The 16,789-nt window shown below is 52.3% G+C and overlaps 1 protein-coding gene across 1 annotated transcript in view; it reads right to left on the bottom strand.

The window, feature by feature from the left end:
- The window catches only part of LOC125449277 (girdin-like), a 68,032-nt gene extending 57,886 nt beyond the window's left edge, over positions 1-10,146 (bottom strand). Inside the window, exons 1-4 of the mRNA XM_059641480.1 lie at positions 9,890-10,146; positions 6,101-6,237; positions 4,856-4,964; positions 1,203-1,272 (exon numbers count right to left, since the gene is read on the bottom strand). Coding sequence (XP_059497463.1) covers positions 1,203-1,272; positions 4,856-4,964; positions 6,101-6,237; positions 9,890-10,003 — 430 coding nt within the window. The 5' untranslated portion in view covers positions 10,004-10,146. The remainder of the gene's footprint in view (positions 1-1,202; positions 1,273-4,855; positions 4,965-6,100; positions 6,238-9,889) is intronic.
- Between the last annotated feature and the right edge of the window lie 6,643 nt (positions 10,147-16,789).

Genomic DNA, 16,789 nt, shown 5'->3' with positions numbered 1-16,789 from the left:
GAAGGGAGAGGGGGTGCAGACGGAGACAGTGAGGGGGCGGTGGAAGGGAGAGGGGGTGCAGACGGAGAGAGTGAGGGGGCGGTGGAAGGGAGAGGGGGTGCAGAGGGAGACAGGGAGGGGGCGGTGGAAGGGAGAGGGGGTGCAGAGGGAGACAGGGAGGGGGCGGTGGAAGGGAGAGGGGGTGCAGAGGGAGACAGGGAGGGGGCGGTGGAAGGGAGAGGGGGTGCAGAGGGAGACAGGGAGGGGGCGGTGGAAGGGAGAGGGGGTGCAGAGGGAAGACAGTGAGGGGGCGGTGGAAGGGAGAGGGGTTGCAGACAGAGACAGGGAGGGGGCGGTGGAAGGGAGAGGGGGTGCAGAGGGAGACAGGGAGGGGGCGGTGGAAGGGAGAGGGGGTGCAGACGGGGGCGGTGAGGGGGCGGTGGAAGGGAGAGGGGGTGCAGACGGAGACAGTGAGGGGGCGGTAGAAGGGAGAGGGGGTGCAGACGGAGACAGTGAGGGGGCGGTGGAAGGGAGAGGGGGTGCAGACGGAGACAGTGAGGGGGCGGTAGAAGGGAGAGGGGGTGCAGGGGGAGACAGTGAGGGGGCGGTGGAAGGGAGAGGGGGTGCAGACGGAGACAGTGAGGGGGCGGTAGAAGGGAGAGGGGGTGCAGACGGAGACAGTGAGGGGGCGGTGGAAGGGAGAGGGGGTGCAGACGGAGACAGTGAGGGGGCGGTAGAAGGGAGAGGGGGTGCAGAGGGAGACAGTGAGGGGGCGGTGGAAGGGAGAGGGGGTGCAGACGGAGACAGGGAGGGGGCGGTGGAAGGGAGAGGGGGTGCAGAGGGAGACAGTGAGGGGGCGGTGGAAGGGAGAGGGGGTGCAGAGGGAGACAGGGAGGGGGCGGTGGAAGGGAGAGGGGGTGCAGACGGAGACAGGGAGGGGGCGGTGGAAGGGAGAGGGGGTGCAGACGGAGACAGGGAGGGGGCGGTGGAAGGGAGAAGGGGTGCAGACGGAGACAGGGAGGGGGCGGTGGAAGGGAGAGGGGGTGCAGACGGAGACAGGGAGGGGGCGGTGGAAGGGAGAGGGGGTGCAGACGGAGACAGGGAGGGGGCGGTGGAAGGGAGAGGGGGTGCAGACGGAGACAGGGAGGGGGCGGTGGAAGGGAGAGGGGGTGCAGACGGAGAGAGTGAGGGGGCCGTACAGGGAGAAAGGCCAGATCACTCACCACTGAGGGGGTCACGGCCCAGGAGCTGCACATTGGGGAGATCCATGAGGATGAGCTGCTGGAGGTCCTCCTGCTCGGGGTCGGGGGGCGGTGGAGAGAGAGACAGAGAGAGAGAGCGTGTTAGACAGACACAGACAGACAGAGTAACAACCCAGACCCTGGCAACAGCGCGGGGGGGTGGTGAGGGAGCTGGGGGGGACAGTGGTGAAGACAGGGGCACAACTGGGGTGGGGCAGAGCCCAGAGGGGCCTTCCCATTCCAACCTGCAGGTGATGCCTGCGGCAGTCAAATAGCCCACCTCACTCAGGGGGTGGTGGGGACCTTGAGAGGCCAGGGGCTGGCAGCTGCCCCATGCCTGGAGAGGGGCAGATTGATGGGATGCCCAGGGGTGGCTGTTGCTGGGAGCGAATGAATGGACTGTTACAGGCAGTGACAGTGCCTGTGTGACAGTTTGGAGGGGGAGGGAGGGAAGAGGAGGGTGAGGAGGGGGCAGGGTGGACGAGGAGGCAGGAGGGGGGACGAGGAGGCGGGAGGGTGGACGAGGAGGCGGGAGGGTGGACGAGGAGGCGGGAGGGGGGACGAGGAGGCGGGAGGGTGGACGAGGAGGCAGGAGGGGGGACGAGGAGGTGGGAGGGTGGACGAGGAGGCGGGAGGGGGGACGAGGAGGCGGGAGGGTGGACGAGGAGGCGGGAGGGGGGACGAGGAGGCGGGAGGGTGGACGAGGAGGCGGGAGGGGGGACGAGGAGGCGGGAGGGTGGACGAGGAGGCAGGAGGGGGGACGAGGAGGTGGGAGGGTGGACAGGAGGCGGGAGGGGCGACGAGGAGGCGGGAGGGGGGATGAGAAGACGGGAGGGGAGGGGGAGGAGGATGAGAGGGGAAGGGGTGGAGGAGGAGGAGGGGAGGGAGGGGGAGGAGGAGGGTTTGGGGGAAGGAGATGTGGTGGGGGTAGGAGTATGAGGAGGGGGAGGATGAGGTGGTAGGAGGAGGGGGGTGCCATGGTGATGGAGGTAGGATGGGTTGGGGGGGAGGGGGATGCACCGGTGATGGGGGGTGGGGTGTGCAGCGGTGATGGGGGGAGGATGGGTGGAGGGGGGGGGTGCAGCGGTGCTGGGGGGAGGTGGGGGGAGGGGGGTTGCAGCGGTGCTGGGGGGAGGTGGGGGGAGGGGGGTTGCAGCAGTGATGGGGGGAGGTGGGGGGAGGGGGGTGCAGCGGTGATGGGGGGAGGATGGGTGGAGGGGGGGTGCAGCGGTGCTGGGGGGAGGTGGGGGGAGGGGGGTTGCAGCGGTGCTGGGGGGAGGTGGGGGGAGGGGGGTTGCAGCAGTGATGGGGGGAGGTGGGGGGAGGGGGGTGCAGCGGTGATGGGGGGAGGATGGGTGGAGGGGGGGGTGCAGCGGTGATTGGGGGGAGGTGGGGGGAGGGGTGGGTGCAGCGGTGATGGGGAGAGGATGGGTGGAGGGGGGGGTGCAGCGGTGCTGGGGGGAGGATGGGTGGAGGGGGGGGGTGCAGCGGTGCTGGGGGGAGGTGGGGGGAGGGGGGTTGCAGCGGTGCTGGGGGGAGGTGGGGGGAGGGGGGTGCAGCGGTGATGGGGGGAGGTGGGGGGAGGGGGTGGGTGCAGCGGTGATGGCGGGGAGGATGGGGGGAGGGGGGTGCAGCGGTGATGGGGGGAGGTGGGGGGAGGGGGGGGTGCAGCGGTGATGGGGGGAGGATGGGTGGAGGGGGGGGTGCAGCGGTGATTGGGGGGAGGTGGGGGGAGGGGTGGGTGCAGCGGTGATGGGGAGAGGATGGGTGGAGGGGGGGGGTGCAGCGGTGCTGGGGGGAGGTGGGGGGAGGGGGTGGGTGCAGCGGTGCTGGGGGGAGGATGGGGGGAGGGGGTGGGTGCAGCGGTGCTGGGGGGAGGTGGGGGGAGGGGTGGGTGCAGCGGTGATGGGGAGAGGTGGGGGGAGGGGTGGGTGCAGCGGTGCTGGGGGGAGGATGGGGGGAGGGGGTGGGTGCAGCGGTGCTGGGGGGAGGTGGGGGGAGGGGGGGGGGTGCAGCGGTGCTGGGGGGAGGATGGGTGGGGGGGGTTGCAGCGGTGCTGGGGGGAGGTGGGGGGAGGGGGGTGCAGCGGTGATGGGGGGAGGTGGGGGGAGGGGGTGGGTGCAGCGGTGATGGGGGAGGATGGGTGGAGGGGGGGGTGCAGCGGTGATGGGGGGAGGTGGGGGGAGGGGGTGGGTGCAGCGGTGATGGCGGGGAGGATGGGGGGAGGGGGGTGCAGCGGTGATGGGGGGAGGATGGGGGGAGGGGGTGGGTGCAGCGGTGCTGGGGGGAGGATGGGTGGGGGGGGGTGCAGCGGTGCTGGGGGGAGGATGGGTGGAGGGGGGGGTTGCAGCGGTGCTGGGGGGAGGTGGGGGGAGGGGGGGTGCAGCGGTGCTGGGGGGAGGGGGGTTGCAGCGGTGATTGGGGGGAGGTGGGGGGAGGGGGGGGTGCAGCGGTGATGGGGAGAGGTGGGGGGAGGGGTGGGTGCAGCGGTGCTGGGGGGAGGATGGGGGGAGGGGGTGGGTGCAGCGGTGCTGGGGGGAGGTGGGGGGAGGGGGGGGGTGCAGCGGTGCTGGGGGGAGGGGGGTTGCAGCGGTGATTGGGGGGAGGTGGGGGTGAGAAATGGAAGAATTTCGCTGGAACACAGCGGGTTTCCGCTTTCAGAGTTTGTGATGGTGAGCTTCAGGTTGGAGGCTAAAATTAAACGGCAGCATTTGTGACTGACCACGTTCCTGGGGGTGGCGGAGGTGGGGGGGGGGCGGGGGGGGGGGTGGGTTAGTGGTTTGTTGGTCATTGAGAGATAGAGAGAGAGAGAGATCACAATGAAAAAATCAAACACTATAATGGCAATGACAGTTTGCAGGAAGAATGAGTCAAAATTCTGGCACTCGCCTCTTTCCATTTAACCACAACTGTTCACTCTAGCCTTCCCCTCCTTTGTCTGTTAAATAAATTCCACAAAATGTTTACCTCAGAAGCGAGGCTGGCTTCACCTCTCCATTACATTCGTACCCTCAATGCGGACATTCACCGGTAACTGCACAATGCTCGGTCCCATTCGGGGCTCCTCAGTTACCGAAGCCTCCCATAAGGACTGCTTTTCAAAAAAGGTATTTTAAAAAGAGAGAGACAGAGAAAGAGAGAGAGACAGAGATGGGTGGGGAGGGTTCGGGAGGGAATTCCTGAGCTCAGGGCCCCAGGGAGCAGCAAGCCCGGCCCCCAGTGGTGGATCGATGGGAATCGGGTGGGGGGAATGCTCCAGAGGCCGGATTGGAAGAGGTTCCAGAGATAGGGAGGGGGTGTAAGGGGCTGGAGGGGGTTACAGAGATAGGGAGGGGTTTTAGAGGCTGGAGGGGGTGACAGATAGGGAGGGGTTGTAGGGGCTGGAGAGGGTGTAGAGGCTGGAGGGGGTGACAGAGATAAGGAGGGGGTGTAGGGGCCGGAGGGGTTTACAGAGATAGGGAGGGTTGTGGGTGCGAAAGGAGGTTACGGAGATTACAGCTTCATGAGGGAGTTGTAACTGCAGGTTGAGGGAGAGGAGGAAGATGGGACTCCATGGGGATGGTGAGCTTGTAAAGACAAGGCCCGTTTACAAGACGGCCACCATCCCAGGCCTCTGGCTAACTCCCAGGTCTTACCTGGTAGAAGGATTTGATTTGTTGGACCAGGATGGTGAGGTTCTGCACCCGGACCACATCATCGTTGCTGGCATTGTGGTAGATTCGCTGGGTCTGGGGGTTTGGGTCTCTGAAACACAGAAGGAGAACACAGTGGGGGAGCTACCGTGGATTCAGTCTCCATTGTTGAGCCGCCATTGGCCATCTCCAAATTGGCCCTCCACCCTGATCCTCTAACCCTTCTCCCCCCAAAGACCTGACTCCAAAATGAGTGACCTCCCTCCCCACACCCTCTCCATCTCAACAAACACACCCCACACCCTGGGTGACATTCCCCTGAGACTCCTCATGCCCCACCAAGCATCTCCGTCTCAGCCTCCCCCACCCTCTGCCCAACCCCCCGGCCTGATGCACAGCAACATGCTGGAGCTACTGTGATACCCCATGTAGTTGAATAGCCTCCTCCAGGGAGAGATCAAGGGAGAGATGTAGACAGAGGGAGTGAGTGAGAGAGAGGGATCAGGAAGAGAGGCAGAGAGAAAAGGAGATGATGGAGGGAGAGACAGAAAGAGATGAGAGACGGAGAGATGAGTGAGAGAAAGACAGAGAGAGAGAAAGAAGGGTAAGATGAATGAAAGAGAGAGCCGGGGTGGGGGGTGGGTGGTGGTTGGGGAGGGAAGGGACGAGTGAGTGACAGAAAGTGAGGGAGAGAAAGACAGAGGCGGGGGGAGAGATGAATGAGAGAAAGGGGGGGAGAGATGAGTGAAAGAGAGAGAGAGATAGAGAGATGAGTGAGAGAAATGGGGAGAGATGAGTGAGAGAAAGACAGAGAGAGAGAAAGGAGGCGTAAGATGAGTGAAAGAGAGCGCAGGTTGGGGGAGAGATGAGTGAGAGAACGAGGGAGAGATGAGTGGGAGACAGCAAGAGAGGGAGGGAGCTGAGGGAGAGAAAGGGGGAGAGACGAGTGAGAGAGTCGGGGAGAGATGGATGAGAGAAAGGGGGAGAGATGAGTGAGAGAAAGGGGGGAGAGATGAGTGAGAGACAGAAAGCAAGGGAGGGAGCTGAGGGAGAGAAAGGGGGAGAGACGAGTGAGAGAGTCGGGGAGAGATGGATGAGAGAAAGGGGGAGAGATGAGTGAGAGAAAGGGGGGAGAGATGAGTGAGAGACAGAAAGCAAGGGAGGGAGCTGAGGGAGAGAAGAGGGATAGCCAGCCTGGCCAGGCCAGGCCTCTGCGCAATGCTGGGCCTCGTTCCCATGGTCACCTACATCTGCCTCATGACTCGGTTGAGGAAGACGCCATCGAGCAGCTTGAGGTAGTCAGCTTGACAGTCTGTGCGGCCCGGGGCCTTCACCTCCATGTACTGTCCATCAGAACCATCGAGGGAGGCTTCAAATGTCCTCACCTGAGGGTCAAGAGAGGTAAGGGAGAGTCACAACAGAGCGCACACTGAGAGGGTGGGAGGGGACACCGGGGGGGCGGGGGGGGGTCGCACAGGGAGAGAGTGAGAGGGAGATTGGGGATGGAGGGAGAGGAGAGGAGGGAAGGAGGAAGGGAGAGAGAAATGGAGAGAGGGAGAGGAGAGAAAGGGAGAGAGAGAGAGAGAAAGGGAGGGAGGAAGGGAGAGAGGGAGGGAGAGGGAGAGGGATGGGAGAGAAAGGGAGAGAGAGAGAGAGAGAAAGGGAGAGAGGGAGGGAGGGAGGAAGGGAGAGCGGGAGGGAGAGGGATGGGAGAGAAAGTGGGAGAGAGAGAGAGAGAGAGTAAGGGAGAGAGGGAGGGAGGGAGGAAGGGAGAGGGGGAGGGAGAGGGATGGGAGAGAAAGTGGGAGAGAGAGAGAGAGAGAGTAAGGGAGAGAGGGAGGGAGGGAGGAAGGGAGAGGGGGAGGGAGAGGGATGGGAGAGAAAGGGAGGGAGAGAGAGAGAGAAAAGGAGAGAGGGAGGAAGGAAGGGCGAGGGGGAGGGAGGTGGAGGGAGGCAGAGAGAAAGGGAGAGGGGGAGGGGAGAAGGGAGAGCGGGAGGGAGAGGGATGGGAGAGAAAGGGAGAGAGATAGAGAAAGGGAGAGAGGGAGGAAGGAAGGGAGAAATGGAGAGAAGAGAGAGGGAACACTTTTCCAGCCAATTCAGCCCATCATATCCATGCTGGCCCTCAAACATCCCTCCATTCTGACGCCATTTCCCAGCATTTGGCAGCCTGTTCCTGTTCACTGTGGTGTTTCAAGAGCTCACCTCAACATTCCTTCAAAATCCAGTCAGGTCCAGCCTCTCCCCACCCCTTCAGGCAGTGGGTTCCAGGCCTGCACCATTCTCTGGCTGAGCAAATGTTTCCTCAAATTCCCTTTTGCCCCTCAACTCCACGCTGTGGCCCAGATCACTGACTCCACTCTGAAAGGGGTAAAGGATCTGCCCTGTCTATTTCCCTCAGAATGTTGTGCATCTCAATGAGACGCTCCCTGAGCCCTTCTCTGCTCTATAGGAAGACAGCCTGAGGCCTACCCAGGCCCTCTCCATCGCTGAATCTCTGCATCCCGGGTAACTTCCTGGGAAATCTGCTTGACATCTCCCGTGGGAAGCAGGACAGCACCCAGTTACGCAGCTAAAATCTTAAGGTGTTAAACCAGAACACCAAATCCGTCCAACCCTCACCTGACAGCCAAGGCCCAGCATTTGCTCCCGGGCGAATAGCCCGATCCAGGGGCAACTATTTTAATCCCTCAAGCAGGGTGGGGGGAATGTGTACACGGAGCGGGGAAAGGGCTCGCCACACGACCGGGGCCACTGCTGCTTCTGGGATCTTCCTGTGCAGAGATTGGCGGCCGAGAGGAGGGAGAGATCACACAGAGGCCTTGCCTCAAACACACACAGGGAGAGCTCGCATCGGCGACACGGCCCTCTCCTCCCAGAGTTTCAACACGTCAACCAACCTACCACGCACCGCCTCCACGGTTTCCACCAGCGTTTCCTTTCTGGAATGTTCCCTGCCCTGTGGTTAAGCCACCACAACAGCACAGCACGTCCAACTGTGCAAGGAGCTGTTTCGGAGCCCCAGTGGGGTGGGGGTTCAGAGGCTCCATGCTGAGGGAGCGGGCACTGTCGGAGGGTCAGCGCTGAGGGAGCGGGCACTGTCGGAGGGTCAGTGCTGAGGGAGCGGGCACTGTCGGAGGGTCAGTGCTGAGGGAGCGGACACTGTCGGAGGGTCAGTGCTGAGGGAGCGGGCACTGTCGGAGGGTCAGTGCTGAGGGAGCGGGCACTGTCGGAGGGTCAGTGCTGAGGGAGCGGGCACTGTGGGAGGGTCAGTGCTGAGGGAGGGGGCACTGTCGGAGGGTCAGTGCTAAGGGAGTGGGCACTGTTGGAGGGTCAGTGCTGAGGGAGTGGGCACTGTCGGAGGGTCAGTGCTGAGGGAGCGGGCACTGTGGGAGGGTCAGTGCTGAGGGACTGGGCACTGTCAGAGGGTCAGTGCTGAGGGAGCGGGCACTGTCGGAGGGTCAGTGCTAAGGGAGCGGGCACTGTTGGAGCGTCAGTGCTGAGGGAGTGGGCACTGTCAGAGGGTCAGTGCTGAGGGAGCAGGCACTGTCAGAGGGTCAGTGCTGAGGGAGCAGGCACTGTCGGAGGGTCAGTGCTGAGGGAGCGGGCACTGTGGGAGGGTCAGTGCTGAGGGACTGGGCACTGTCGGAGGGTCAGTGCTGAGGGAGTGGGCACTGTCGGAGGGTCAGCACTGAGGGAGATCCCATAGCCACGCTTAGATGAAAAGGAAGGGGTGTTGTCCCTGGGGTCCTGGGACCAATATTTAACCCTAACCCCTCTCTGATTACATCGTGGTTGTCACGTTTCGGGAGCTTTCTGTGCAGAATTTGGTTGCTAGTTATGTCACCTTCTACTGCATCCTAGCTGCTCAGGCCTTACAAACTTCCCATTATAGTGAGATCATTGACCCCATCTATCTCGTATCGGACCATGGAAACCAGAGCTTGCACCACACAAAAGAAGATCCCAAAATCTCCGGGGTTATTGTCCGGCCCATCTAGAGAGCTGAATGTAGAGCTAGATGGACACAGCAGGCCAAGCAGCATCAGAGGAGCAGGAAAGCTGACGTTTCAGGTCTAGACCCTTCTTTAGAAAGATTCTTCCATTTCTGAAGGAGAGTCTCGACCTGAAACGTCAGCCTTCCTGCTCCTCTGGTGCTGCTTGGCCTTCTGTGTCCATCCAGCTCTGCACCTTGTTATCTCAGGTTCTCCGGCATCTGCACTTCTTACTATCTCTAGAGAGCTGAATGTTCAGCTTTCGAGCAGGAAGGATCAAAATTCAACTGTAAGAGATTGTAGCAACTATCGAGAGAGAGAGAGAGAGAGAGAGAGGAGTGGGAGAGTGGAGTTAGTGAGAGAGAAACACAGACAGAGATAGAGAGTGAGATACAGAGAGAAAACCAAAGGGAGAGGCAGAGATGGTGAGGTAGATTGAGGGAGAAACCCGGAGTGAGAGAAAGAGTTTTAAAAGAGAGAGGAATAGAGAGGAAAGCAGCAAGATGGAGTGAAGGGAGAGAGATGGGGTTGGAGGTACAGAGAGAGAGAGAGACAGACAATATTTGAATGTGAGACAGATCAACAACAAGAGAGACTGACAGAAAGAGAGAGAGACTGAGACAGAGAGAAAGAGAGAGGGGAGGTCGAGGTGGTAAGACCGAGACAGTGATAGAGACTGAAAGAAAGGCAGAGAGAGATTGAGACAGGACTGAGACACAGAGGGAGAGACTGAGAGAAAGAGAGAGACAGAGAGAGAGGGGGAGTGAGACAGGGACTGACAGATTCAGCCATACTGAGATAGAGACTGAGATACAGAGAGATGGAGATTGTAATACAGAGCCACTGAGACACAGATTGAGATACAGAGAAACAGAGACAGGGACTGAGATACAGACAGACTGCGACAGAGACAGATGCTGAGATACAGAGAGACTGAGACTGAGCCAGAGAGTGAGACACAGAGAGACAGACACTAAGACAGACACACAGAGAGGGAGGGAGTGAGACACAAGGAGACTGAGCCCCACTCGGAAACACTTACCCAGCTGACTAATGGGCTTTGCATGAACTGCTGCAGTTTGTGGCTGAGCTGAGAGTCACTCTTTAGGACAGAACGTCTCCGAGTGCTGAGCGCTCGGCCTGAGAGCTCCATCATTCACCCAGAGCGTGGCCACAACAAGAGTATGGTGTCAGGAACACATCCCCAGCACCTTCCACGGCTCCATCAGCTCCCAGGAAGGCACACGAACAACACAAAAAGCCAGGAACACACGGTCGGCGAGAGAAATACTCCCAAACACTTCCTCAAGCTCTTACACTCTCTTACTCAACCAGCCAACTCTTCCTGTGTAAGTCAGGAAACTTCCATCAACTGAGAGGCTGGCCTTGAGATGGCAAGGCTCCTCCCACATCAGTGAACATACAGCGCGACTCAATATTACTGCCTGGAGAATATTACTGAACCTTCGCGCGCAATCTCTGCGGAAAAATATTACTGACACTTCCCTTGCAATCTCTGTGCAAAAAATATTACTGGCCCTTCCCTCGCAATCCCTGTTTATAAAATATTACTGACGCTTCGCTCACAATCTCTGTGTATAAAATATTACTGACTCTTCCCTCGCAATCCCTGTGTATAAAATATGACTGACGAGTCCCTCACAATCCCTGTTTATAAAATATTACTGACCCTTCCCTCGCAATCTCTGTTTATAAAATATTACTGACCCTTCCTTCGCAATCTCTGTTTGTAAAATATTACTGACTCTTAGCTCACAATCTCTGTGTATAAAATATTACTGACGCTTCCCTTGCAATCCTTGTTTATAAAATGTTACTGACCCTTCCCCCGCAATCTCTGTGTATAAAATATTACTGACCATTCCCCCACAATCTCTGTTTGTAAAATATTACTGACCCTTCCCTCGTAAACTCTGTGTATAAAATATTACTGACCCTTCCCTCACAATCTCTGGTATAAAATATTACTGACCCTTCCCCCGAAATCTCTGTGTATCAAATATTACTGACTCTTCCCTCGCAATCTCTGTTTATAAAATATTACTGATGCTTCTCTCGCAATCCCTGTTTATAAAATATTACTGATGCTTCCCTCGCAATCTCTGTGTATCAAATATTACTGACCCTTCCCTCACAATCTCTGTGTATAAAATATTACTGACCCTTCCCCCGCAATCTCTGTTTATAAAATATTACTGACTCTTCCCTCGCAATCTCTGTGTATAAAATATTACTGAACCTTCCCTCGCAATCTCTGTGTATCAAATATTACTGACGCTTCCCTTGCAATCCTTGTTTATAAAATATTACTGACCCTTCCCTCACAATCTCTGGTATAAAATATTACTGACCCTTCCCCCGCAATCTCTGTTTATAAAATATTACTGACCCTTCCCCCACAATCTCTGTGTATAAAATATTACTGACTCTTCCCTGGCAATCCCTGTGTATAAAATATGACTGACGAGTCCCTCACAATCCCTGTTTATAAAATATTACTGATGCTTCGCTCACAATCTCTGTTTATAAAATATTACTGACGCTTCCCTCGCAATCCCTGTGTATAAAATATTACTGACCCTTCCCTCGTAATCCCTGTTTATAAAATATTACTGATGCTACCCTCGCAATCTCTGTTTATAAAATATTACTGACCCTTCCTTCGCAATCTCTGTTTGTAAAATATTACTGACCCTTCCCCCGCAAACTCTGTCTTTAAAATATTACTGACGCTTCCCTTGCAATCCTTGTTTATAAAATATTACTGACCCTTCCCCCGCAATCTCTGTATATAAAATATTACTGACTCTTCCCTCGCAATCTCTGTTTATAAAATATTACTGACCCTTCCCTCACAATCTCTGTGTATAAAATATTACTGACCATTCCCTCGCAATCTCTGTTTGTAAAATATTACTGACGCTTCCCTCGTAAACTCTGTGTATAAAATATTACTGACCCTTCCCCCACAATCTCTGTGTATAAAATATTACTGAACCCTTCCCTCGTAAACTCTGTGTATAAAATATTACTGACCCTTCCCCCGCAATCTCTGTGTATAAAATATTACTGACTCTTCCCTCGCAATCTCTGTGTATAAAATATTACTGACCCTTCCCTCGCAATCTCTGTGTGTAAAATATTACTGACGCTTCCCTTGCAATCCTTGTTTATAAAATATTACTGACCCTTCCCTCACAATCTCTGGTATAAAATATTACTGACTCTTCCCCGGCAATCTCTGTGTATAAAATATTACTGACTCTTCCCTCGCAATCTCTGTTTATAAAATATTACTGACGCTTCTCTCGCAATCCCTGTTTATAAAATATTACTGATGCTTCCCTCGCAATCTCTGTGTATCAAATATTACTGACTCTTCCCTCGCAATCTCTGTGTATAAAATATTACTGACTCTTCCCTCGCAATCTCTGTTTATAAAATATTACTGACCCTTCCCTCACAATCTCTGTGTATAAAATATTACTGACCATTCCCTCGCAATCTCTGTTTGTAAAATATTACTGACACTTCCCTCGTAAACTCTGTGTATAAAATATTACTGACCCTTCCCCCACAATCTCTGTGTATAAAATATTACTGAACCCTTCCCTCGTAAACTCTGTGTATAAAATATTACTGACCCTTCCCCCGCAATCTCTGTTTATAAAATATTACTGACTCTTCCATCGCAATCTCTGTGTATAAAATATTACTGACCCTTCCCTCGCAATCTCTGTGTATAAAATATTACTGACGCTTCCCTTGCAATCCTTGTTTATAAAATATTACTGACCCTTCCCTCACAATCTCTGGTATAAAATATTACTGACCCTTCCCCGGCAATCTCTGTGTATAAAATATTACTGACTCTTCCCTCGCAATCTCTGTTTATAAAATATTACTGACCCTTCCCCCGCAATCTCTGTTTATAAAATATTACTGACCCTTCCCCCGCAATCTCTGTGTATAAACTATTACTGACTCTTCCCTCGCAATCTCTGTGTATAAAATATTACTGACCCTTCCCTCGCAATCTCTGTGTATAAAATATTACTGACTCTTCCCTTGCAATCCTTGTTTATAAAATATTACTGACCCTTCCCTCACAATCTCTGGTATAAAATATGACTGACCCTTCCTCCGCAATCTCTGTGTATCATATATTACTGACACTTCCCTCGCAATCTCTGTTTATAAAATATTACTGACGCTTCTCTCGCAATCCCTGTGTATCAAATATTACTGACTCTTCCCTCGCAATCTCTGTTTATAAAATATTACTGACGCTTCTCTCGCAATCTCTGTTTATAAAATATTACTGACCCTTCCCTCGCAATCTCTGTGTATAAAATATTACTGACCCTTGGCTCACAATCCCTGTTTATGAAATAGTACCGATGTTTCCCTCACAATCACTGTTCATAAAATATTACTGACCCAACCCTCGCACTCTCTGTGTATAAAATACTACTGACCCTTCCCTTGCAATCTCTGTTTATAAAATATTACTGATGCTTTCCTCACAAACTCTGTTTATAAAATATTACTGACGCTTCCCTCGCAATCCCTGTTTATAAAATATTACTGACGTTTCCACCGCAAACTCTGTTTGTAAAATATTACTGACTCTTCCCTTGCAATCTCTGTGTTTAACATATTACTGACCATTCCCCCGCAATCTCTGTGTATAAAATATTACTGTCACTTCCCTCACAATCTCTGTTTATAAAATATTACTGAAAATTCCCTCACAATCTCTGTGTATAAAATATTACTGACTCTTCCCTCGCAATCTCTGTTGATAAAATATTACTGACGCTTCTCTCCCAAACTATGTTCATAAAATATTACTGGCCATTCCCCCGTAATCTCTGTGTATAAAATATTACTGGCCCTTCCCTCGCCATCCCGGTTTATAAAATATTACTGACGCTTCCCTCACAATCTCTGTTTATAAAATATTACTGACCCTTCCCCCGCAAACTCTGTCTTTAAAATATTACTGACGCTTCCCCTGAAATCCCTGTTTATAAACTAATACTGACTCTTCCCTCACAATCTCTGTGTATAAAAAATTACTGACGTTTCCCTCGCAATCTCTGTGTGTAAAATATTACTGACCCTTCCCTCACAATCTCTGTGTATAAAATATTACTGACCCTTCCCCCACAATCCCTGTTTATAAAATATTACTGACGCTTCCCTCACAATCCCTGTTTATATAATATTACTGACACTTCCCGCGCAATCTCTGTGTATAAAATATTACTGGCGGTCCGCTCACAATCTCTGTGTATAAAATATTACTGACCCTTCCCACGCAATCTCTGTGTATCAAATATTACTGACTCTTCCCTCGCAATCTCTGTTTATAAAATATTACTGACGCTTCTCTCGCAATCTCTGTGTATAAAATATTACTGACGCTTCCCTCGCAATCCCTGTGTATAAAAAATTACTGACCCTTCCCTCGTAATCCCTGTTTATAAAATATTACTGACCCTTCCGGCGCAATCTCTGTTTATATAATATTACTGACCCTTCCCCCACAATCTCTGTGTATAAAATATTACTGACCCTTCCCCCGCAATCCCTGTTTATAAAATATTACTGGTGCTTCGCTCACAATCTCTGTGTATATAATATTACTGACCCTTCCCCCACAATCTCTGTGTATAAAATATTACTGACCCTTCCCTCGCAATCTCTGTGTATCAAATATTACTGACGCTTCCCTTGCAATCCTTGTTTATAAAATATTACTGACCCTTCCCTCACAATCTCTGGTATAAAATATTACTGACCCTTCCCCCGCAATCTCTGTTTATAAAATATTACTGACCCTTCCCCCACAATCTCTGTGTATAAAATATTACTGACTCTTCCCTGGCAATCCCTGTGTATAAAATATGACTGACGAGTCCCTCACAATCCCTGTTTATAAAATATTACTGATGCTTCGCTCACAATCTCTGTTTATAAAATATTACTGACGCTTCCCTCGCAATCCCTGTGTATAAAATATTACTGACCCTTGCCTCGCAATCTCTGTTTATAAAATATTACTGACGCTTTCCTCGCAAACTCTGTTTATAAAATATTAATGACCCTTCCTTCGCAATCCCTGTTTATAAAATATTACTGACGTTTCCACCGCAAACTCTGTTTGTAAAATATTACTGACTCTTCCCTTGCAATCTCTGTGTTTAACATATTACTGACCATTCCCCCGCAATCTCTGTGTATAAAATATTACTGTCACTTCCCTCACAATCTCTGTTTATAAAATATTACTGAAAATTCCCTCACAATCTCTGTGTATAAAATATTACTGACTCTTCCCTCGCAATCTCTGTTGATAAAATATTACTGACGCTTCTCTCCCAAACTATGTTCATAAAATATTACTGGCCATTCCCCCGTAATCTCTGTGTATAAAATATTACTGGCCCTTCCCTCGCCATCCCGGTTTATAAAATATTACTGACGCTTCCCTCACAATCTCTGTTTATAAAATATTACTGACCCTTCCCCCGCAAACTCTGTCTTTAAAATATTACTGACGCTTCCCCTGAAATCCCTGTTTATAAACTAATACTGACTCTTCCCTCACAATCTCTGTGTATAAAAAATTACTGACATTTCCCTCACAATCTCTGTGTGTAAAATATTACTGACCCTTCCCTCACAATCTCTGTGTATAAAATATTACTGACCCTTCCCCCACAATCCCTGTTTATAAAATATTACTGACGCTTCCCTCACAATCCCTGTTTATATAATATTACTGACACTTCCCGCGCAATCTCTGTGTATAAAATATTACTGGCGGTCCGCTCACAATCTCTGTGTATAAAATATTACTGACCCTTCCCACGCAATCTCTGTGTATCAAATATTACTGACTCTTCCCTCGCAATCTCTGTTTATAAAATATTACTGACGCTTCTCTCGCAATCTCTGTGTATAAAATATTACTGACGCTTCCCTCGCAATCCCTGTGTATAAAAAATTACTGACCCTTCCCTCGTAATCCCTGTTTATAAAATATTACTGACCCTTCCGGCGCAATCTCTGTTTATATAATATTACTGACCCTTCCCCCACAATCTCTGTGTATAAAATATTACTGACCCTTCCCCCGCAATCCCTGTTTATAAAATATTACTGGTGCTTCGCTCACAATCTCTGTGTATATAATATTACTGACCCTTCCCCCACAATCTCTGTGTATAAAATATTACTGGCGCTCCGCTCACAATCTCTGTGTATAAAATATTACTGACCCTTCCCCCGCAATCTCTGTGTATAAAATATTACTGACCCTTCCCCCGCAATCTCTGTGCAGAAAATATTACTGACCCTTCCCCCGCAATATCTGTGTATAAAATATTACTGACTCTTCCCTCGCAATCTCTGTGTATAAAATATTACTGACCCTTCCCTCACAATCTCTGTGTATCAAATATTACTGACTCTTCCCTCGCAATCTCTGTTTATAAAATATTACTGACGCTTCTCTCGCAATCTCTGTGTATAAAATATTACTGACGCTTCCCTTGCAATCCCTGTGTATAAAAAATTACTGACCCTTCCCTCGTAATCCCTGTTTATAAAATATTACTGACCCTTCCGGCGCAATCTCTGTTTATATAATATTACTGACCCTTCCCCCACAATCTCTGTGTATAAAATATTACTGACCCTTCCCCCGCAATCCCTGTTTATAAAATATTACTGGCGCTTCGCTCACAATCTCTGTGTATATAATATTACTGACCCTTCCCCCGCAATCTCTGTGTATAAAATATTACTGACCCTTCCCCTGCAATCTCTGTGTATCAAATATTACTGACTCTTCCCTCGCAATCTCTGTGTGTAAAATATTACTGACCCTTCCCTCACAATCTCTGTGTAT

This window comes from Stegostoma tigrinum, chromosome 42 (assembly GCF_030684315.1).
Source record: "Stegostoma tigrinum isolate sSteTig4 chromosome 42, sSteTig4.hap1, whole genome shotgun sequence".
NCBI classification, from domain to species: Eukaryota; Metazoa; Chordata; class Chondrichthyes; order Orectolobiformes; family Stegostomatidae; genus Stegostoma; species Stegostoma tigrinum.
Note: the sequence above shows the minus strand (reverse complement) of the source record. Positions and strands in the feature narration are given on the sequence as shown.